The following is a 25,040-nucleotide window of genomic DNA, read 5'->3' as shown; positions in this document are numbered from 1 at the left end:
AACTTGTTTATTCCTGCAAGTAAAAGTGGCTTTGCTTTGAAAGGAACTGAAACTCTCAGTTTCCTACCTTATCTTTCAGCTTCTCCATCCAGCTTCTCACTGAAAAATAAGGAAAAATAAAAGCTGTAACATGTTACTTCTATTAATTAGTGATGAACAATAGTGGTAACATTAAAATAGACAGCAATTAAATTGACAAGCTGGTAAGGCTGAACCTCAGATTTCCTCTTTTCTCATTCATGAGAAAAAGCAAATGCAGCAAATCAATGCAAGAAACTCTTGGAGTGAGTTGGCAGGAAAGTAGCTCACCTTTGCCTGAGCAATTCACATCTCCAGAGTGATTGAAAAAGGAAGATAAAAACCAGTATTTCATGTTTGGGGTTTTTGACCATCACTTCTCATACACACACTGGGGCGTGTGACCAGGAGAAAACCTCACAGTGCAGTTATCCCCTCCTCTGTGTGGATATTCTTCCCTGTACTTTGTGTAGCTTGTAATGATGGCTAAAAATCTATTATTCACTGCCTTTTATTCCCCTGCTTTTCTGGAAAAGCCACTGCCTGCTCTGGGAAGTCTCCAGAGGGCTGGGATAGCACTGGAGGTGCTAAATCACTAAACCAAGCAAATTTATACTGCCAGTAGTGCCACTTTCTTCTCCTAACAGTCAAATAAGTCCCGTGAAATATGACAGCTGAGAATTAAAATTCTGTAATGTGCTTTGGGATGAAATATTCACTGTTCTCAAAGAGCTGCAGGGGCTCAGCAGTGGGTGCAGGAGTCACTGACACCACAGGGCATCGGGGTGTTGAGGGCAGAACGCCCACAGGGATCCACCAGGATTTTTAACAAATTCCTGCTCAGAAGTAAGAAGCAATAAAGAGTTAAATGTTGGGGTTTTTTTAAGGCTCAGCAACTGTGTTTTTTCAAGGATTCCCATCTCTCCAGGAGGACAATGCTAAAGGCACAGGGGACTCTTAGATGCAGCAATGTCCTTCTGAGGGATATTTCTTCCAGGGCATTAAATATGTTACATTAAATCCCAAATGTAACACACAGTTTATGGATTTAGACCTGATTTCCAAGCCTGCTTTGTTATAAAACGTCCCTTCAAAGCTTGAATTAGCAATATCAGTCCCTGCATGTGCACCTGCAGCACTCAGAGCACCCTTCTGAAAGGAGCCTTGGGGAGGGGAAATGGGAAGGCCAGCAGCAAATGGCTATTTTATGTCTCAGATAGAACAATAAATATAAATAAATAAAATATCAAATGGCTATTTTGTGCCTCAGAACAACAGATATAAATAAATAAATTAGGAAATTGCTATTTTATGTCTCAGATAGAACACAAGTTCAAAGAGATTTGAATGCTCCCTTTGAAGTGTTAGCAACACAACACCTTCCAAACAGAAGGATCCCAAATTGGCTGAAGGTGAACATGTGTGGAAGAGGCACAGGTGCACTTATCTCTGATGGAGAGCTGAGAAAAAAGATGAATTATCCAGGAGAGGGACACACAGAGCACTAGAAGAGGACAAGAGGTCTTGTTTTATCAGTTCTTCCCACCATTAGTCCTGGCCTGCATAGGCTAAGCTATGAAAAACTCAATTTATAAAGGTGCCACCACAATCCTGCTCTGCCAGCCCAAGCCTGCATGGCCTGGATGTTGCTTCCAGCAGAATCCCAGAGAGGAAGGAAACCTGGGCTGGGTTTGCAGGTGTGACAGTGCCAGGAGGAGGTGACAGTGGCTCAGCCACAGAGCTGCAGACCCAGGGCTGGGGGACACCTGCAGTGTGTGCACGCTGTGCTCGGCTGCCCCAAGCTCCAGCTGAGCACAAAGCCTATTTTTACATCTTTCCCAACAATTATATGGGATCAGTGATCTCATCAATAGCCGACCCACTTTCCTGCAGCTGAACAACGGCAGCAATTAACTCCGGAGTATTTCTGCCGAGGCAGAGGCAGGGGCTGAGCTAAGAATATCCTATCACCTATTTTTAATGAACACAGATTCTGGCTTTGCTCCCCTCTGCTCCACAGAACAGCAGCAGCACGCCTGCTGGGGCCCACCAGCTCAGGAGTACAAATCTTTATTTGCTATTACACATTTGTTTGCCATCAAACACAGCCTTGTTTTCAGGCGTGAGGAACACGGCAGGTGCCTCTGGGAATCAACCCAGGCCACGGGAAAAACAAGCCAAGGTGATTTCTCCCTGACTAGGTGCCTCTCCAGGGGATGCTCTAATGCAGCCACAGCCTCTGATCTCTCTAGCAGGAAGAGAGTGGCCCCACATTAATGAGATTCAGGCAGCAGGAGGTTAGAAACCCTTCAAGGTCCTGGCAGGGCTGCACCAAGAAGGAGCAGAGAGCATGGAGCTGTCACAGCAAGGACCCAGACCTGTCAGGCTGGGGCCAGGACAAGTCAAGGAGCACTGGATTACCATGAATTACAAGCACTTCTCACGTCTCACCAATGCACAACACTGTTCTAACACCTGGGAGGAAATCACAAGCCACTGTGTCACCAAAACCGAGCTGCTCCAATGATTTACCCATCTGAGGACACCACGTGTGTGTGGGGGCAGGAGACAGAGCATCATTTCAAGGTAGAATTGATAGCTATGCTAAGCAGCTACCACCAATTAACTCTGGGCTTCAGACTCTAATTATGCAACAGAATCCATAATTAATATTCTGGCTTGGCCTTGGGAGAGGAACATTATGGCTGGCACCTTCCCATGAAAATGCAGCACTCTCCAAGAACACCAGGTGACTTGCCAATGAGGCCAAGCAAATAATTAGTAAGAAATACTCTAGCCCATGTATTTTTCATCATCCTCTTTATTCCTCCTTTCTCTGATAGCTGAATGTCCTGAAGAAATTGCAAGAATCTCTGGGTGTGAATTAGTAACAAGTGTCTGCAGTGCTGGCTCATCTTCCATGGCACTTTCAGGATGGTGACTGGTCCAAACTCTCTGCCTCAGCTTAGTTTTGATCCCTTGGTTTCATGGGGAGCTAAGTAAGATGAGTGTGGAGCACTTCTGCAAATTGCATATGTAATCTGACATTCCCTCAGTGATTTATATAATGTCTACATCTCTGCAAATTAATTTTAAATAACATATAGCTTAGGGTTAAGCCAGTCAGGAGCACAGAGGAGGAGCACAGTCCTTTGGCATCGGCCTCAGAGCAGCCCAGGATGAATTCAGACAGTTACAGATGCAATGTGCTATTTTTAGTCAGTTTTACCCAGCTTTCCCCTTCAAAATGTGCAGCTATTCAGATGCTCTGGTGCCAGCTAAAGAAGTGAGGCTCATTTGCAGAGCTAAGCAACAGCCTGTGGCCCTTTCTGGAGGGACCTGGCCCAAAGGGACAGTCACAATTCCCTGTGAGCAAAACCCTTTGGGAAGTTCAGGTTTTGGCAGATGCAGGTGGGGGGCTCAGGAGGGGACAGCAGTGGGAATATGGCCCCAGATGCCCAAAATCAGAAGGTGCTCTGAGGTCTCCCCAGAGCCTTCTCTTCTCCAGGCTGAATGCTCCCATCTCTCCCAGCCTGTCTCCAGCCCTCACAGCATCTTTGTGGTCTCCTCTGGACTCACTTGGGTCCAGACCCTTTTTATGCTGAGGCCTTGGCTCCTGCTCTCCCTCCCTGCTGCTGTTCCAAGGATTGTCCATCTTCAGACGAGTTCCTTTTCATTATCCAGGTCTCCTGTGGCCCCTCTGTCCTGGCAGCTGCAGGGGACTGGGTGCCAGAGCCTGGCTCTGCCTTTCAGCCTCACCACAAGGCTCCATCTCATCTCTCACCAAAGGCTTTTCCCTCTCCACCCTCCTCTGAAATCAGGAGCACAAGTCCTCAGGGCCTCTTGCTTTGCCAACTTTTAGTAATCCTAATTGCTTAATTATCCACTCCAATGTAATGATAAAGCTGCTTAATAATTCTGTTCGCTTCTCATTCATTCTCTCCCTTCCCAGATAAGAAAATGCAAAGACTTCTGGTGGAGATTTCAATCAATAATTCATGCCCTACTGTCATCAGTTGTGCTTCCCCCTCCCCTCTTGGATGGCCTGCTGCTTTGTCTTGTCACTTTGGTTTCATCTAATCAGCTTGTTTTAATCATATCCTCTTTTATAATCATCAGTTAAAGCAATTCTGTTTTTCCATGGCACATTATCACTCGTCCCTGCAGATGTTGCCTGGTTTTCAAATCCAGCACTTACAGCTTCATTCCAGAACTCCATCTTGCTACTGATGAAGGTTCATCCATCACTTTTCCTTTTAATAACTCTCCACCACGACCCCCAGGTGAAAATGTGGCACTGCCAGGGATGGGGGATCCTCAGCTTCTCCAGACAACCTGTGCCAGGGCCTCACCACCCTCACAGTCAAGGATTTTTTCCTAATATCTAATCCAAACCTGCACTCTTTCAGCAAAGGAGAGCTGGTTAAAGTGTAAAAAATAAGGAAAAGATTGATTACTTTCAATCAGTCTGTATATACCAAGCAACCTGAACTGCTCCATTACAGATTTCATCCCTTTCTCTTACAGGTTGAGCTTTTTTCCCAAATGAGACTTGTGAGAACAATTTTGCAGAAATGCTTCGTGCTTCATCTGCTCAGCTCTGACAACTTAATGGCACAAGGGTGCATCAGCTCCTTTCCCTTAAAAAAGCACAATTTTCAATTTACTTACTAGCACAAATAAATAATAAAGAAAATGGCATCTGGCTTGAAGGCAGCATATTTTTAATTCCAGAACAACTACACCTACCTGATGGGAATGTTGATTCATGAATTGCCCAACTTGAGAAGACTTGAACAGCTGGATAATCAAACAAATGTCAAACTGACAATTACCATTCATGTTTCCAGATAAAAACTTTGCTTGGGTGAGCTTTGAATTAACCCAGTGACCTTTAATAGCAACCATGGCACTGTCTGGTCCCTGAACTGTTCCATTTCACCCTTTTCCCTGCCTGTCCAAGCCTGGTTGCAACCCAAGACTGCCACAAATCTCTTGGAAAAGAAATGGAGATGGGGAGACAACTCACCACGCTCACCCAGAAAGCAGGACCTAAAATGGGCTTCTCAACTCCTTCCCTGACCTTACCAACCCTTTTGACACTCTGTTCCCTGTGACATTAGGTCTGATTCTTCCTTTTCCTTTTCCCTTGCACTTTTTAAGCTGTTTTCCACTTTTTCTGTCCACAGGGAGCAGCCCCCTGCTGAGGCTGGCAAAGGCACTGCCCTTGTGCCTTGGCATTTCTCTGTGAACTCAGCTCTTCTGTGGGGCCTTCAGAACACATATTGGCATCTACACACTCTTTGTTTCTCCCTCAACTGCCCCAGACAGGCACAAGATGTTAAAACCAAGCCAAGGTACAAAACCTCCCATTATCCTAAAAGGCATCAGCAGGACACTGCTGAGAACTGGCTGTCACAATGTGTTGTATGATTAAATATTTACTGGATCACACTGCACTCAAAAGCTGTGTCTGCTCTGGGAGAGGAAATGCAAACTTTCTTTATGGAAATGGCAATTTCCACGCTGGAGCACACGTGGGATCAGTTTCTCCCTCCCTCTGCCCTGGCACAGCTCCTGGAGCAACACAGGAGTCACCAGCAGAGAGAATCCACCCTGCCTCAGCTCATGGGGTTCTCCTGTGCTGAAAATGTCCAGATTCACCAGCTTTCAGAGAATCACAGCCTGGGCTGGGTTAAAGGGAACTTAAAACCCATCTGATTCCAAGCCCCTGCCATGAGCAGCGACAGCTTCCACTATCCCAGGTTGTGCCAAACCCTCTCCAAACTGGCCTTGGGCACTGCCAGGGATCCAGGGACAGCCACAGCTTCTCTGGGTACCCTGTGCCAGGGTCTCACCACTCTCACAGCAAAGAATTCCTTCTCAATATCCCATCTAACTCTGCCCTCTGACAGTTTGAAGCCATTCCCTCCTGTCCTGTCATTTCATGCCCATGTCTGAAGTCCTTCTCCATCTCTCCTGGAGCCCCTGGAGGCCCTGGAAGGGTCTCTAAGGTCCCCCTGGAGGCTCCTCATCAAAGCTGTATCCTGCTGAAGATGAAAAATATGAGCCTTGACTTTGCAGCTTTAATAACCTTTTTAAGGTGGCATCTGTGTGGTGTTTATTCACCTACCACTATCCACACAGAACTACCTAGAAGCAGCAGCTGAAGAGCCAAACTCTATTACAGAATGTTTTCCAGGCTTTTCCAGTGCTTTTTCCAAAGCCCTGATAGACCTCTTACCAGAGTTTTTCTGATCCCTGCACTCTCAATTCTAAAATTTTGCTGTACAAATATTTTTTTCTCAGATGTCTCCAATAAAAAATTTATTCATAGTTTATTCTTCCCATGATTTATCCACTGGAGCAGGTGGACTTCTTCAGCCAAAGTGTTTTTTAAAAAGTCTGGGACAAGCAATGTGGAATAATCTTGGTCCAAACAGTTACAATTTGGTAAAGTTATCAAGAAATAGAATACAACAGACTATAAATCCAACAATTTAATGGCTCTGCTGATTTACAGAGCGATGCCTTGAGGGGAAACATTTCCTTCCCCAGCAAGTGCAGCCAAGGCCAGGTTGGATGGGGCTTGGGGCAACCTGGGCTAGTGGAAGGTGTCCCTGCTCACCCTGCAGAGGTGTGAACAGAGAGGGTCTTTGAGGTCACTTCCAGTCCCAACCCTTCTGTGATTCCACGATCTCAACCCTTCTGGATGATTTTTTGGACCAGCTTTGAGGCCACTGTGATCCTCAGTTTGTCACCTCCCGATTCACAGCAGCCAAGGATGCTGCCCTGGAAGACAAATCCTTCCTTGCTCCTGCCAGCAGGCTCCATGGTAAATAAATATAAATATAAATATAAATATAAATATAAATATAAATATAAATATAAATATAAATATAAATATAAATAAATACAAATATAAATATAAATATATATAAATATAACTATAACTATAACTATAACTATAACTATAACTATAAATATAAATATAAATATAAATATAAATATAAAGTTAGGGTTATAAATATATTTATGTTTATAGTTATATTTACAGTTATAGTTTAAAAAATTTATTATATATATTATAACCTCCATTTGGAGGTTCTCTCCCAAATTTGCCCTAACTAGGATAAATACAATATATATTCCATATCGTATATATAATATATATTATATAACATATATATTATATATATATTATTTATTTAAAATATTTTATATTTATTTAAAAAGCACAAGATGGAATTCGGTCCCATGCTACCTTATAATGCCCATTTTTCACCAAGCCTGTTTTTTGCTCCATAGCCTAGCAGCCCCTCCCAGAATAGATTTTTTGCAAATTAAAACTAAATGTCAGGTCTCAGTGACAGGAGGAGTGGAAAAGGTGGAGATGCTGCAGGTGGAGAGCACCTCATGGATCCCTCTGCTCCAACAGCATCTCACAGCAGCAAAACAGTGGTGGCTGTAATTTGATTAAATACCTTCCAAATCTCCAGCTGAAGCTATGTGACACTCCCCTGTACTGAGAGGAGAGGGCATTTCTCACTCAGCCCTCTCCAAATGCAAACCAGAGAGATCTTCCTGCCCTCCTGACAGAGCCCATGGCCTTATCTACTTTAAAGGATCAGCAGCTATGCTGCAAAATTTCTTTTTGTGCTTCAGTTTATGTCTGATACTAATCAGGATTGGAAAAGAACCTTGGTTTGCTTTTTTCCTTCCATAAAGAACAAAAGTAGTTTTCAGAATCCTATTTCCTGGAGACACTGTATGAAGGATTTGCCAGCAGCAAGGGCTGAAATAGGGGATTTTCTATTTTTGTGTTTAAGAAAAAGATTTTATTTTTCTTATTTCAAGTTTTGGCCTTTATTTCCTCTGTCAAGACGCAGCACTCCCCATGAAATGACATAAAGATCAATAAAGGACTAAATGGTTGGAAACAAAAATGATGGAGTTGACCTTTGAAGGAAAAAACAGGTATTAGACTGTGTTTTCAGCAAACAATTATTCCAGTAATTAAACCACAAAGCCCAGAGCATCGATTAGATGCTAAAAATAAAGTCTGATTATCACAGAGACTCATTTTCCTGCAAATACTTGGGAAGAGCAGCATTATCCAGCGTTAGTCCCAAAAGGAAAATGAACTTGCTTATGTTTGCTAACAGGACAAGTTTTATCCCACATTCCCCCTGCATCCAGAACTGAGCATCAATTCCCACTGTGATTCAATTCTCTTGTGATCAAACACCAAATGGGGCCTTAAAGTTCCTGACAGCTGTCCCTGACTTCTTGTATAACTATGGACAAGTAAATTGATCTTACTCCATTTTCCATCCTTACTGTGGGAATATTAAAGATACAATAGATCATGGCTTAGTTGGTCACTTGTGTTTCTTTTCCTTGTGTCACAGCCTCTTCCTCCATAGTTTAATAGCCCCTACTGTAACACCTCCATCTGTGTGGGATGTTCTGGGAGCTAAGACAGTACAAATAATAAATCACAGTAGAATGGGATTTTTGGGAAACAAATGTTCTTTAGGATGCCATTATTTAAAACAACCTGTTCCAACCCCCTGCCATGGACACCTTCCACTTTCCCAGGTGGCTCCAAGCCCCATCCAGTCTGGCCTTGGAGACTTCCAGGGATCCAGGGGCAGCCACAGCTGCTCTGGGCACCCAGGACCTCCCCATCCACACAGGGGAGAATTTCTTCCAAATATACCATCTAACCCTGTCCTCTGGCAGTTTTGCCAAAACTATTCCCAACTACTTTTAACATTTCAGATACACCTATGGGAATGGGCCCTCAGAAAATGACAGAGGTAGAAGGGAATGAGCAAAGGGCAAAACAAACCAAGTGAGGAGAGAACATGGACACAGCAGGATCTCAGGAGCTGCACAGTGATTTTACAGTGGGCTTACACTACCAGCTATTTATTCCTCTGTCTACAAATGGCTGAGTCAGTGGCAGATTTTATCCCCTAAGAACCCTGGAAAAGTCCAGGAATTCCAGCACTCCTTGGAGGGCAGGAAGGTCACAGGAGAGCCAGGTACCTGCAGGCTGCTGCTGAGGCTCTGAGCTCCAGGAAACACTCCATGCCTGGAAACCAGGCAGACAGGGAGGTGACAGCACAGGGCACGGAGCCAAAGTGCTGGGAATGAGAATTCCCTGGCAGCAATGCTCCTGGAAGAACAGTGCTCCTGGAAGGAACAATGCTCCTGGAAGAACAGTGCTCCTGGAAGGAACAATGCTCCTGGAAGAACAGTGCTCCTGGAAGGAACAGTGCCACCCTGCAGCACGAGCACTGTGCGAGGCAGGCCCTGGCAAGGCCCTGAGGCCATCGTTTAAGAGCAGGCCCCAGCAGAAGCCAAGCACCAGGATGTGATGCATCAGGAAGTGTTCCTACAGCACTGGCTGAAATGAAACATCAATCAGATATCCTTCTTGTCCTTCCAGGCTGCTTGGTGCCTACAGGAATCATCCCTCCACAGGCACCAGGGTGATGGATCCATTCCCAGGAGAAAACAGCCCCTCCAGGGGACACGTGCTCACTCCCTGCTGCTGGCAGGCCCCACACAGAATCTGGCAGCTGCCTTAAAATGATTTCCCAGGGGAAAAGGCTGAGGGGAATATTTTAAGGTGGTTTTGGAGTCACCTATCAGGCAAAGGCTTTGGCCTCACTGTATGCTGCGCCCAACACTGGCAGCAGCCTGGTGCCAGAGGAGCAGAGGGCCTGGGATGGGATGAAACCCAGCAGGACAATCCTCATATTTTGTCACTGTGACATCCTGCAGCCCTTTCCTGACTGGGGACTGCCATCTCCATGGGACATTACACTCTCTGGGCTTGTGTCACAACGAGGCCTTTGTGGAGGAAGCTCACACAGATGCGGGCTCATCCCAAGCCTGTGGTGTGGGCTCAGGTCAGTGATGCTGCACAGCCTCCCATGGTCAGAAGCCTCAGCAGTCTGATTTATGACTGCACACACTGGGAACTGTGCAAGGGAAAAGGCAGATTCTGGTGGAGCAGAGAATCATCAGAGTCACACAATGGTTTGGCCTGCAAGGGACCTTAAAGACCCTCCTGTTCCACCCTCCTGCCATGGGCAGGGACAGCTTCCACTATCCCAGGTTGCTCCAAGCCCCAATGTCCAACCTGGCCTGGAACACTGCCAGGGATGGGGCAGCCACAGCTGCTCTGAACTGGGATAACTGGGACAAACCAGGAAATCCAGTGCCAACCAAAACAATGGCTCTGCTATCTTTTGTGTTGTGACACTGAAGACAAGAAGATGCTGTCCAGAGGGATCTGGGCAGCTGGAGCACTGCTGAGTGCACTGGGAAAGTCACTTCATGTCTCTGAGTTGGCTCCCCAAATACAGAGGAGGGTTAATGGCATCAGCTGCCTTCGTGCAAGACCTGTTTGGCACACAGAGCTGTATTCTGTGACTTGTAGACCCCTCCCTAGAGCTGCACAAGGGGGATAATTATTCAGTTCTTCTATTTCTAAACATGCCAGTGCTTCGTGAGCATTGGAAAATGATAGTATCTTGTTTGCCATAAATGTGGTAATTATAGCTAAGACTCTTCATTTACATGGAAATGACAAACAACAAATTAGAATCAAGCATCTACAATTAGGGTAAAAAGCCACAGCAATTTGTTATTCTTTGCAAGAAATCATTTTTCACATCATTTACTGGGAAGGAGGTCTCATTATATAATGATATTTAGCTCTTCAACTACTTTTCAGCTTCGCAGCTTTATTAATTGCACTCACAACAGTTCTCTAATATAAACAAGCATCTTCATCTGCTGACTGGGAATCCAAAGCTGACAGCAGTGACAGGATGTGTTGTATCCAGCTCTGGGGTGTACAGGAGGAACATTGACCTGCTGGAGTCCAGAGGAGGCCACCAAGATGATTTGGGGACTGGAGCCCCTCTGCTGAGAGGAAAGGCTGGGAGAGCTGGGCTTGTTCAGCCTGGAAAAGAGAAGGCTTTGGGGTGACCTCACTGAGGCCTTCCAGTGCCTGAAGGGAGCTGACAGCAAAGGTGGAAAAAGACTTTTTACAAGGGCCTGGAGGGACAGGATAAGGGGTAAAGGCTTCACACTGACAGACAGCAGGGCTAAATTAGATATTAGGAGGAAATTGTTCCCTGTGAGGGTGGGGAGGCCCTGGCACGGGGTGCCCAGAGAAGCTGGGGCTGCCCCATCCCTGGCAGTGTTCCAGGCCAGCTTGGATGGGGCTTGGAGCAACCTGGGATAGTGGAAGGTGTCCCTGCCTATGGCAGGGGGTGGAACTGATGCTCTTCAGGGTCCCCTCCCAGCAAAACCATCCTGTGGTTCTCTGATTCTATTTACAGCCAAATGGAGACCCAAAGCCAGCAAAGAAAACAGAGGGAAAAGCTGCAAACATCTTCAGCACAGGAGTAATTCTGTGGGTACTTCTCAGTAATAATGACCCAGACACCTGATGATGGCAATCAAACAAAAAGGTTTCACTGAGCCTATGCTGGATGAGGAGAAAACAAGTTTGACAGACAAAAACTCTTGCAGGAGGCAGAACGTGGCTTACCCTGGTCTATCCAAATGAAGGAGCTACAAATAAACTGGGCAGACCAAAAGGTGGAGAAGGCAGCTCCATTTTTAGCTTGCATGAGGGAAACTGGCTGATTTCAAACACTTTAAAAAAACTCTGAAGGGAAATTCTTTGGAGAGGAGCAATTTTGATTTATGTCTAGATAGGCAGCTTCAAGGTGTGGGCTGTGGTAGGACCTGGCCTCTTCTGATCTGCATTTCAAAAGGGCACAAGACCAAATTCAACCCCCAGACAAACAAATCTGCTTTCATGGGGCTGATGGTGCAAAACTGCACTGGTGGGACCCAGCAGCAAACTGGAGCAGTGCCTGGCCATCACCTGGAGTCTGCAGCTCCTGGTTCTTCCTTCTTTATCTACACCTGAGAGAGGTGCCCTGGCTTGAGAGGGTTAACACCAAACTAAGCACTAGCTCTACCTCCACATCCCCCTGGTCTTGTACCCTAGGTCCTCACATATTGTTTGATTGCAGTGGAGAGGCCATTCCAGGGGCTGCTGTGAAGCAAAACCTCTCTTTTCTCTGCAGCACCTATTAACAATTATAGGTGAGGATTTGCAGACAAATTAATATCCTAAAATCTTGGTGAAATTTGCTGCCACCCACTGAACTTTATAAAATCATCATCACCTCCCAGACAAGCTCTGCATGGCCTTGCAGTGAAAGGGCTGATTTATCCTTGGATCCTCTGCTATCCACACTTCCCATCTGCTTCACATGTGGCACAGAGCACTGTTCCTGTGTGCCTCCAGTGCCCGTGGGGTTTGCTGCTGTCCCAAACACACACCCAGCACTGGGGCATTCTCCCCTCCTTCCACTCAGAAATGAGGAGATCTGGAGCTTCTACAAGCAGATTAAGATAATCAGTAACAATTTACTTACCCTGAAAGGGCTTTACCCTGATTGGAACAGCTCAGAGCCCACTCTCTGATTAGGACAGTGATATGATGTGGCTCTAAGAAGATATTTTGAGTATCTCTGAGTCAACTCCTGATTTTGCTGCCATCATCTGTTCAAATAATGAAGAAACAATTTGATGCAAGAGAACCTTCACAACATTATCTGGATAAAGCCTCAGAGGTCAATCTGCCTTCAAAGTAGCAGCAAGTGTTTATGGTCTAAGTGCTGAAGGCCACTTGGTACTGCTTGCTTTCCAAGGACCACCAAATGGGCCAGAAAATTTTCTGTTGGCTTGACAAGGGTGCTGTCAACCCTCTAGGAAGATAAACTCTGCAGAGAGACAGAGAAAGAAGTCACTGACAAATCATAGGGAGGAAATAAGCAGAGAACACTTTTTAAACTCATTTTTTGTAGTGGCCTGATCGCACTGTGGTTTTAAGGGACAAGATACTTAGATGAGATGTCAGGGAAAAATTCTTGATGCTGAGGGTGGTGTGGGACTGGTAGAGCTTGCCCAGAGAAGCTGTGGTTGCCCCACTCCTGGAATGTTCAAATCCAGCTTGGATGGGGCTTGGAGCAACCTGGTCTAATGGAAGGTGTCCCTTTTCCCTTAATGGAAAGGCTGAAACAAGATGAGATTCTATAATTCACAGGTGAACTGCTCATACCTTAGCTGCAAGAATAACAAATATTAGTAAGGAAAGAGGTTGAGATTGTCAAAATCTCTCCTTACTCTTCTGAAGAAGTAGCTGCAATTTTTTCTGTTTTTAACTGCAAATACTGTGCACAGGGAGTTCCCAGGGGAAAAGCTGCCTTTTCCACAGCACAAACAAAACCTTTATGGGCCATCTGAAATCTGAAATTCTCTGTAGGTACAGAAAACAATGAAACTGCAGAGCACTTCTTATTAAGTCCTAAACATGAAAAGTAGTTTACTGGCCTTACCCTGTAATATTGTGAATATGTTTGACAGACTTGGGCAATTACTGATCCAGCCTAGTTACAGGTTTGACTGACAGGCCCAAAGAACTGTTGACTCAAACCAGTTCATCACAACACCCTGATTTATCCATCTCTCCAGATTGAGAAATGCTTTTTGTCCACATTTCCTTGAACCCAAAGGGGTGCAGGAGCTGAAGTCTCATTTTTAAAGTCCATTTCAAAGAGATAAACAGAACTACCAAAACCAAAGGAGCAACATGCATTTCCATGTGAGCTGTGGGACCCATAACCAGCTTTGGGAATCCACAGGTAATTTATGCATTCAGGAAAGTTTCCATTTGGTATCTGGGAACAGCAAGCAAGACCCTGGGAAGCTGAGCAAAGCAAACCTGGTGCCTTGCTGGAAATGCCACGACTTTCTGTGCTATTGCACCAGCTTTTCTGCCTTGAAGACATGAGATAAGATCATGCAAGAGAGAACTCAGTCCAACAGTGACAGCAACTGCAGGGCAGTCTGATCACAAAAGAAAACAGGCAAAGTTCTCATCCAGGGAAGGGGATGACACAGATTTAAACTGCACTCAGCTGCCTGTCTTTGGTCCCTCAGTTAAGTTATTGACAAGGTCACATCTCTGATTTCAGTATAAAAATGTTTTATGTGGAGCCTGGTGAATTTGGAAGACACTGAAAGTGCTTTGGAAGGTCCCTTCCCTTCCTGAGTCACAGCTCCCTGCCAGAGAGTTTTTGGGTTTTCTGTCCCCAGCACGTGGTTAAGGGCTGTAGGAGGAACCTCTTGCCAAAGGAAGGAAATATAAGGATGGTTGTACTGCATCAGCTGAGCTCCACATCCCATCTCTGAAGGCTCCCAGGGAAAGGCAAAAACAGATCTGATATTTCCCTTCCTCACTCTCCTGCCTGCACCAATTCACTGCTGATCCAGTCCCAGCCTTCCACTTACCAGGCTTCAGTACAGATTTTGTCCCAGCAACTGTGAACATTTAATGAGCAAAATCTAATACAGGAGGAAGAGACTGAATTTCTTGTTATTAATTTCTATTATTGTGAGAGCTGAAAGGCCACCTGAGATCACACACAAACACTCTACAAACATGCAAAGAAGAGTCAGTATCTGCCCAAAAGAACCTAAAAGAATGTGCCCCCAGAGAGCACTGGAATTGTCTCATCTGTGAACACCGGCACTCAGCCACGGCATGGGAAAGTGATTTGCTCAAGGACTCATGAAAAAGCAACACTTTTCACTGTAATCAGGTGAGGCAGCTTGGGCCAGACCAAAGGTCAGGCTGGCCCTGTGAGGCTGGCAGTGACCAAGAACATTTTTCTAGGAAAAGTTGACAGATGGCACATCACACAGCAACACTCCCCTAGCACATCTTCCTGGGGCTCTGGACGAGATCTCTGCTGTCATTCCTTGCAAAGAATCCCATTTATCCATTTATCCTCTGGTTATCCATGTTAATTTATCCTTTTGGTGATCCTCCTTCTTCCTCAAACCCTTTCCATCTCTGCTGTTTCCCTTTCCAGATGCACAGAGGGGCAGAATGGCACAGAGTATTCAGAGTTAAAATGCTGGTTGCTATTTTTCTCTCTGTTCCTTTATCCCCCACATCCCTCCAGGATCCTACTATATCATCCTCCCCATTCTCTCATACAGAGAGGCTCTAATTCCTGCTCTTTGCCAAGAGTACCCAGTTTGCCATTCAGATTCACTCTCTTGTGGTTACAGGACTAACAATGAAAACAACTCTCAGCCTCAATTTCCCCCTGCAACTTGACTGTCCCTAGGATTTTCTCCAGGATTTCAGAAACACTACTATTTTCAGAAACACTTACCCAGGCAAAATAAGCCCTGTTTTTCCCCATGTATTTACCCTGAGCATTAACACCCACACATCCCAAGCCCAGAGGGACTGTGGGGAACATCTTAGATGGGGAACATCTCTGCCTCCCTGCTCAGGGCTGGGAACAGGGCAGGATAGGTCCAACACTCATCACCTGGGAACCCTGTCAGTGAAATCTGCTTTTAGAATCACACAGCTATAGAACTGTTTAGGTTGGAAAAGCCATCTAAGATCATCAAGGCCACCACTAACCCATGTCCCCAAGTGCCACATCCACAGCTTTTAAATCCCTCCAGGAATTCACCTTTTCCCTAGGCAGCTGTGCCAGTGCTGGACAATACCTTGATTAAAGAATTTTTTCATAATATCCAATCTAATTTCTATGCAGTGAAGAGCAGAGGAGGGAAACACCTGAGCTGCCAGGCCATCAGAGGGGACTCCAGCACCCTCAGGAGCTACCCAGGTAGCTGCAGACCTCTCCTGGCTCATCCCAGGGAGATGAGGACAGGGGAACTCTCCTGCCCACCCACACTATATAATTTATCCATGGGAACTGCTGGCAGGAGCTTGAAGCACATCCAGATTATATTAAGAAAACGGAAAGTCCCACTTCTTTAAACCCTCATATTCATTTTCAGAGCCCACACAGTAGTGACTAAGCAAACCTTAATAACTAATCACTGCTGCTGTCAATTAGTACCTCTGAATGTTCTCTTCCTCCTGCAGATGACTCCGACTGGGGTTGCCTGCTCTGGTTTGAGGGGTGGTGCTGCAATCTCATGGAACCATTAGGGCTGGGAAAGACCTCTAAGATCATCAAGTCCCACTGTCTGTGCCAGGCTATGTCCATGCACCGTCCCAGGAGCTCCCACCAGCTGCAGTCACAGCTCCAGGGATATCCCTGGAGACAGAATCCCCTGCAGTGCCTTTGGAAGGAGTCACGGAGCTGCACCCCAAGCCCTGCATTTCTGTCCTCCTGCAGCCAGGCAGGGGTGATCTGCCACAGTTTGAGACAGCTGGGCCAAACAACCACTGTGGTTCCTGCTCTGGGCTTGTCAGGATGCAGAGCCTGAGGTCAGACACAAGGAGCCAGTGATGCAGCCCTGCTAAGCCCGAAGCACAACAGCTCCCAGTCCCAGAGAATCCCTCTGCAGCCCCAAGGCTGTGGGACCAGAGCATTCACCAGAGCAATGCTGAGTTTTGCCAGCTTTTGTCTGCTCCATTAAGACATGCACCTTAACAAAACGTGCTCCTGGCTGCCTCAGTCTACCAAAAGTTAATTTAACTCCCTGCCTGTCGTGCTCCAGACTGCAATTAAAGAATCACAGGATTATTTAGGTTGGAAAAGTCCACCCAGCTGTACTGGAGCAGGGTTGATTCACCACGGAGTCACTGCTAACTGTGACTTAAGAGCTGAAACAGCACTCACAGGAACATGTTCTGGCTATGGGAGAGCATAACCAGAAAGCTCTGCTTCCCTCAGGACACTCACCAGGTCTGACATGGCACTTGGCCCTCTACACAACACTCCCTAAAACCAAAAAATCAAATGAGGCTGTATTTAACCAGTCCCAACACATATAGAAAATTACAAAAGCCACGAGGAAGTTATTTTCCTGACAGGATATTTATACTGAACCCCATCTTATCATTTTCCTGAATTTGCTTATGTGTAAGGAAAGCCAGGATTGAGCAGGGCAAAGTAACTCCCTCATTCACAGGAAGAAACAGCTTCTGGTGGGACTGGAAGGGCAGACACTGAGATCCCTCCTCAGTCCTAAACCAAAGCACACACCAAAGCCATTGAGGGGTCTTGGAAAGCCTCTGCTGATGCTAGACCTGTCCCAAAGTGTGCAGAAGGAAATGCTGGAATAACTGGCACCCACAGCAGAAGCACAGGAGGGTCACCAAGATGCCACATGTTCCAGGGGTGGCTTCCTGGGCTGTGTTCCTAACAGGGACCTTGGGGCATCCTCTGGATCACCTCAGCTTGGGCATCCCTTGAGGGTGCAACAGCACATCCAGCTTCAGGGGACAGTGACAGCAGCACAGCATGTGCTAAACAAAACAAGGACAAGAAACAGAAGGCTGAGCAGCCACTCCTGCAAAACCAGTCCATTCACACACCCGAGTGAGAAAGGCAGCCTGAGCAGTCAGAGGGGAAAGAGGGATTTGGGAAAAACAGCCTCAAAAAGGACTCAGACTGGAGAACCTCTCGGCCTCACTTCACATTAATAAAGCCTCAAGCACAGATGGTGCTGCTGGTGTATTAAAATAAATGATAGGCTATCAGAGAGCAGCCTGGCTGAAACCCTTTATTACAGCCCAGGCTCGGATGAGGCTGTGATTAGAATTACTCAAAAACAAGGGGGTGAAAAAAGAAAAAAGAAAGCAAAAGCCTCCAGTAATTCTCACCATATCGACCCCTGTCTGTGATTAATGTTGATACTCAGCATCTCTGCAAAACAACAACCGCTGGAGGTTTGAGGTAATTATTTTATTTGTCAGACAAAAATCTGAGCAATTTGCTTATTTCCAATATATGTTCCTAACTCACTCTCAGGCAGAGCAGAACTTCTACATATTTATGTATAACTATATTTAGAGACAGAGAGAGCATCCTTCCAGGAAATAACTTGGATCTCCTTTGATTCTCAAGGGGTCTTAATCCAAGTGAACACCAGAGGGGAAACAAGTTTAGCATCAATCATTTCTGGTTTGCACTGTCCAAGTTGAAAGTGCATCTACATTCTCATTAGGAAGGAAAATTTTAAAATTACCCTCTGTCTCCCCGCTACTTGTTGCAAAAAGCCCTTTTGCTCCATTTTTCTCTCACCCGCTCTGCCACGGGGCCAACATTTTAACCCCAAAGATCAGCCTCTGACATAAATCCCCAGAAGGACAGAGGCAATTCAAGGCTGATGAACCTCCACATTCCCCTCTCCATTTTCTGAATGCCATGAAAACAGACAGATTTTTGTACTGCAGTATAGATCACTATTAGGAAATAAATGTGATTCCTCCAACGTAAGGACAAGCCTCTTTTTACAAGGCAAAGGCCACCCAGACAGGCACACAAAGGAAAAATGAGTAACTCTCACCCAGGGATGGCACAGCCCTGCCTGTGTTCTTCAGTCAAGCTAAGTGACTGCCAAAATCCACAGGGAGAGAGGGGCTCCAAACCAGCTCCTGTGGCTAGATGGAGCCAAGTTTTCTGACATGTAGAAACTGAAGGGTGGGAGAAGAGGCAAAGCACACTGAGAAGTGACACGTGTGTACACTGGAACTGCAGGGGTGGGAAAGGACAAGGATTACTGCAGATTAATGAGAGAGCAAAGACACTTTGATTTACATTCCAGCAGGGCTGACAGGCCAGGGGACAGGCAACCCAAGGCAGCTGACAGCCCAGAAGGATTCCTGCCTCACCATGCTGGAGGAAGCCAGATGGAGCTTGGGCAGCAGATGCAGCCCAGCCTTCAGAGCACAGAGCAGGCTAATGGACCTTATCCTTGAATCCAGGTAAAAAAAAAACCCAAGATAAATTACCTGGAGCAGTAAATGCAAAGTCATGTTCCAAGGCAGACATATCCTAACTTTAAAGGATGTGTCAAACAGATGGATAGAGGCAGACAGCTGGGGAAGGTCAGAAACACTCAGACACGTGCCTGAGTTTCCCAACTTGGCTTTCTTGGGCTGACAAGAGCAACTGGAGGTGCAGCAGAAAGGCTTTTGGAAGTAATCTTCCTGTGCTGGGAAAGTCCAGGAGCCTGGTGCTGCTGCAGCTGCCCTTCTGTGCTGCCCACCAAGCCAAGGAGGGAGAATTTCATAGAATCATTAACACTGGAAAAGATGGCAAAGATCATCAAGTCCAACCACCATTTTCATCACTAAATCATATCCATGTTTTTTGAGCACTTCCAGGCCTGGTGACACAATCTGGGCAACATGTTTCAGATCTTGAAAGCCCTTTTGGTGAAGGGTTCCCTTTAGTAAACCTTCCCTAATGCTCTGTGTACACAGACATCACCTAAGACCCCCCTACCTGAGCCGTGCAGGGGAGTCTTCCACAGATGTTTCCACCAGAGAAGCTGCTGAATCCTCCTTGCAGGTACTTCAGGGAATATTTGCCTGGCAGGGTAGTGGGGATTAGGGCAGGCAGCATTGGCAGCAGCCCTCAGACCTGGATTCATCCATGTATCCCTGCATCCATTAGAAACTTTTCCCAGTCACTGGGACCTCTCACACCAACCATGTCAGCCATGGTGACCAAAATTCCTTCTCTCCTCCCACAACCAGGCAGATGATTTGGATGATTGGAGATGATTTCTCCATGCCTCTGTGCCAACTCTCTCCAAACTGAAGAAAAAGAAGCAGAAACACCGTGGATGGACAGGATCTCTTCACTCCTCCCTGCAATTTCAGTTTAATACTTTTTCTGATGGGGCTCCAACCTCTCTGTGGGCAGGGAGAGGGAAGGCAGAGCCAAAACTGAGAAAATGCCTCTAAATCCTCCCCCAGCCCCTGGAGGCAGCACTTAAGGGCTGGTAACAAATGGGCTTAGTCTTCCTCTGACACAGGATGCATAAACTTTGTGGAAGGGCTGGTATTTCAAAGTAAAGTATCCAAGGATGTTTTAGTGCTGCTGTTTCCTGATACACTCCAACAAAAATGTCAGGGTTAAATATCAGCCTGATTATTGTGAGCAACAGTTTTGTGTCACCTGTTTCTGACAGCAGAGCTGGGAATCACCAAGACACCCTCCAATCTTCTGATTTACTCATCAGATCAAAGGACTGTTTACTCTGAAAAGCCCCTCAAAGATCAAGACCAACCATTCCCCCAGCACTGCCAAGGCACCACTAACCCGTGTCCCCAAGTGCCACACCATACAGCTTTTAAATCCCTCCAGGGGTGTTTTTAAATCCCTCCAACCACTGCCCTCATCTCTGTTCCCTTCCCTTAGCCTTGATCTCTGCTTTGAGGACAAGAACTGAGGTGGCTCCAGCTCATCAGGGGCTCATGCTCCGTGGCTGGAATCCCCTCATCCCAGTTCACAGAGCAGACACACTGTTCCTGTCCTCCCTTTGAAACACACTGGCCTTGTTGCCAAGGGCACAGCAGTCTTGTGCTGGATGGAAAAGGGAAGAGCACAAAAGGGTGGTAGGTCAGGGCCACAGGGCTCAGACTTGTCCAAGGTTCATGTCTCCTGGAAGGTCCCACTGACCAAGATCACAGGGCTGTGCAAGGAACAAGCAGGCTGAAGAAAGAAGGAATGTTAGAGAGACACACTGCCCAAAACACCTTGGAATTAGATGTGAGGAGGAACAAAAGCCATCTCTGATGTGAATTGTACCCTCCTGGGAGCTGCTCTGCTGTTGTAACAGCAAATGTCACCCTGAGCTGGCAGAGAGGATCACCACTGCTCACAGACAGGATGCAGAATTCCCTCTGACAAGACAAACCTGATTAAATATGAGTCTGCTCCAGGATTAAGATGCAACCATGAACAATCTCTTAGGTAAAAAAGAAGCAATTCCAAAGGGAGTGCACATCCCTCACGAGGGACAGAAACCTGAGTTAGGCACAGATTGATGGTGGGAGCTTCACTGCTGCTTGGGAGAGGGAAGGGGAGCTAGCAAGGAACATATGGAACTGTATAAATTACTTGGAGCACCCAGAAAGACAGGAAAAATAATCATCTCTGTTCCTGAGACTGCTCATTTCTGTCTGCAGCCGTCTGGAAGCCAGACCTGGCATGGCCAGTGCTTGGTGCCACATAAATACCTATGATGGGGCAGGATTGCTGCAGGCAGCTGCACTTGGAACATGTGGGGAAGGAAAATTTGCTGGTTATGCTCCTCATCCTGGCTCCTGCCAGCCTCTCCCACCTGGGATTCCTATGGACTGTCAGGATGGTGACTCTCTGAGTGATCTTTGCTTCCATCCCAGGGACAAATGCAGGTGTGCCCATCCTGCCTCCAGCTGGGAAAGGCAATGCCCAAGCACTGATTCAATTCCCCTCCTTCAAATCCCCACTCTGCCAAAGGCTCCCTGGTGAAACCAGGGGTCACAGGGCCCCTCCGTGGTTTTGCTCACCACCTTTAAAACACAGATGAGCCTTTCCAGGGTGATTAAGGAGATAAATGCATTAAAGATTAAAAGGCACTCCGATGTTCCAATGCCACGAGCTGTAAGAGTACTTAAAATAGATCCATTTGGGGCAGCAATTAAAGAACATATTACTAATTTCTGAGTCTCAGCTCCTGCCTTCCTAATGCTGGTTATTTTTGCCCATAAAAGCATTAATCCTATCTTCCTGTAAAAATGACATTTCAAGCATTCATCATCTTCCACTACTGTCCTTCTGCTCCTCTGCCTCACCATCATTAACCAGAGGCATCTGTTCTATGGTTTATGCAGTGTAATTTGTGACCACAGATCTGCAATACAACGAGAGCTATTTTCTCTGTAAGTAGCTGCTCAGAGCTGCAAAAAATTTTTTATCCATTATAAAAAAAAAACAAAAAACACACATTCCAAAAGTGTGTTTATTATGCAAGTGCCTTGTCATTACCTGAGAGAGTTATATGACCTTCCATTATGGTAAGAACCAATGTCCTACCCACAAAAATACATGAAACACAGACATGGTTTATGTTTTGGAAACTACATGTCGAGAATTATATTGTCACACTTCATAACTTCTTCCTAAATTGCTGTTTGTTTGGTTTGTTTGTTTGTTTTTTTTAATCTCTAAATCCTATCCACAGGGATGGTCCAAACTCCCCTGTGTACAATTCCTCCATGGGCAGATGGAAATCAAAAACAAATGCTGTGGAACCAGGCAACTCAGGTGACTTCTCTCAAGCTAAAACCCTGTCTTTTATATATATATATATATATATATAATATATACCCTCTGGTATTGCCTTAAACAGGTGGGTGCAAGAAACACACCAATGGGTCAACTATGGGCAAAAATGGATTTAGGTTGAAACAGAGAATAAAAAATTGTACCTTGCATACAAACAACCCACCACAGACAGTAAATTCAGATGTAATGTGGAACTGCAGTTTGATGAAGACAAAGGTGAAAAATCATGTTAGCAAAAATACAGAAATTACATCAAGTGGACCCCAAATGGAGAAAACACCAACTCCCTACATTTTAAATGCACAAAGCAAACTACTGCATGGCCCAGTGTGGTAAAATTAAAGGCTTAGTAAATTGCCCAGATCTCCTGCTGTTACCTACTGTGGATAGCAGGAGTTACTCACCCTGGGATGTGGGTGATAGGCAAGCACTAAGGCATCAGGAAATAGCTTGGAAGCCTAAGGCCATTTTCCTCTGGGCTCATTCTTGTTAAATTAAGAATTCTCACAGAACTGGGAGAAGAAGCCACCACCAACAGAAGCAGAGGGGTTTGATCTCCTTGGAGCTGTAGAGCAAAGACCACCAGCTCTAAGATGCATGAGGAGTAACTAAAGGACCATGAACTGTTTACCAGGTTTGAACCCACCTCAACCAACTGCAGCTCTCCTGGTAACGCAACACAAAAGAGGGAGCAGGGGAAAATCAGGTATTTTTATCTATTTCCTGAAAATTCAAGCTATACACCTGGTCTTTGTGTTCCTCTGATGCTCTCCAGGCATTCAGTGTTTGCCTACCACACACCACCTACACAGAAATCAAGAAACAAGTACAGAGACACCAAAGTCACCTCACAGAGAACGCAGACAGGTCCAAAAGTGCTGCTCTCTCCTTCACTGGCAACCTGTGAAAGAAAAGCACTTGAACTGGACACCAAACCAAACCCAAATCATATTCAGACCTTGCTTCCCCAGAGCTGCAGGCCTCCAGGACAGCTTTTGGAGGGTCAAATTCTATTTTATAAATGCCCAGGTTTTCTCATTTTCTGCTTTACTCTTTGTCTATATATTGCTGGTTAGAGAGCCAGTTGATGGGCTGTAAAACTGTCAGTCTCGTTACTGGTGCTTATAAATGACTTTTGCTCAGCTGGAGTTAATGTAAGACCATCTGACTGCCCAGAACTGACATTTTTAATGATTCTGTTCCTCCAGTGCCTTCTCATTGACCACTACAAAAATCCAAACTGTCTCTTGCTCTGCCAAGCTGTTTTGTGGATCAAATTCCTTGTTCTCCAGGGATTTACAGCATGTCAGCCATCAGAACAAGCAAACTCAATAATAACTGAGCTGAGAACAGCAATTCCAACACTTCTGGGCTCTTCTGCACTATAGATTTTAGCATTAAATGTCAAAATTCTGAAGGCTGGAGGACAGAAGCATCCCCGGAAGGAAGACACAAGTGCAGAGTATTTTAAAAATGGAAAAATGCCAATTGTAAAAGTTTGGTGCTTGGATGTTGTCCCCTCACTCTGTTCTGTGTTGGGTACTGTCACCTTCCTTCAGGTCTCACTCTCCAATGCTGTATCCCAGGTGAAGTAGAACAACTTCCCCTTCCAAACCCTGCTTAATTTACACAATAAGGGAAATTCTTCACATCTCAGCACTATTTAGGGAAGGAAGAGACACACAGAGTTTTTCTGGGGATGTCCAGCAGTTACAAAGCTGTCCCCAAATTAAAAGAACTGGATTTTCAAAGACAAAAATCACCTAGAGGAAAAAAGGACTCGAAGAAAAATAGCCTGTGCACCCATCCAGCAGATCTAAGGCTTAGCAAGTATTTTACAGCGAGTCTGGTCTCTCCAGGTGCTCCAGCAGAACAATGGGAGCAGATCCTCCAGCTTCCTGACAGGTTTGGGGGATTTCTTGTGTTCTTAACCACCACTTCCTGCTGACACAAGCTGTGTGCTTTTTCCACCTCTCCTGCTCTCCCAAGTACACTCCATAAAGAAGAACACAGGACTAGGAATGGACACAGAGGTAGCCTGATGTGTGCCCATCAATCCAGAGCTGGGAACCAGGGCAGAAATCCCCACCTGGCACAAATGAGGAGGGGAAGGGCTGCACTCCTGCAGAAGCATCTCCCATTCCTCACTACACCCAGGAAATCTCTCTCATCCCCTGGTTCAGCTCCTTCCATGGCCTTAGCTTATCAGTGTGAGCTCATGCAAGTCCTTGGTTTTCACAGAATCACAGAATGTCTTGGTTTGGAAGGGATCTTAAAGATTATTTAGCTCAAATCTCCTCATCTATTTCCATTTTCTTTGTGCCTCTAAAACATAAATAATTTCCCTTTCTCTTAGGAGTACTGTTGAGCACCAGCACACTGCAGATGGGGAAGGAGCAGTGTCACAGAGCCACTGAGGTCATCTAGACAGGCAAAGAATAAATGGCTGGAATCTGATTCTGCTGGAATCAGAGGGGTGAGTCACGAGCAGAGAGGCTGATCCCACTGCATCCCCTCCTTTTTTTTTTGTCAGCACAGCACTGCACAAAAGTCCCATCCAATTCCTAAAAATGAACTCAGCTCAGCCACAGCCTCATCCTCTCCCTCATGGATGCTTGCAACAGCCTAAAAACAAAAGGCAATCCAAACCACTTGGATCTGGTGACTTCCAGAGAGCACCAAAATCCTCATCTGCCCAGTCCTTCAGGTGCTCAGACCCATCACTCTGATGCTGAGCCAACTCACACTTCACAGGGGCTCCTCCAATGTGCATGGAAGTCAATAAAACATAAGCTGGGGAGAAGAATCTTGCCTTTTACCACATAGTCTGTTTATTCCTTGTTTGAAACT

General features: G+C 45.9%; 1 protein-coding gene across 4 annotated transcripts in view; it reads right to left on the bottom strand.

The window, feature by feature from the left end:
- ARMH4 (armadillo like helical domain containing 4) overlaps positions 1-25,040 on the bottom strand; it is a 55,437-nt gene that overhangs the window by 8,108 nt on the left and 22,289 nt on the right. For 3 of the 4 annotated variants that reach the window (XM_033515188.1, XM_033515187.1, XM_015632285.1), the window contains exon 6: positions 68-99. In XM_033515188.1, the coding sequence (XP_033371079.1) occupies positions 68-99 (32 nt within the window). Of the gene's footprint in view, positions 1-67; positions 100-23,027; positions 23,092-25,040 lie in introns of those variants that run through there. The other variant, XM_033515189.1, reaches the window with a different exon arrangement.

Source organism: Parus major, chromosome 5, assembly GCF_001522545.3.
Source record: "Parus major isolate Abel chromosome 5, Parus_major1.1, whole genome shotgun sequence".
Lineage (NCBI taxonomy): Eukaryota > Metazoa > Chordata > Aves > Passeriformes > Paridae > Parus > Parus major.
This window is presented reverse-complemented; position numbering and strand designations above follow the sequence as displayed.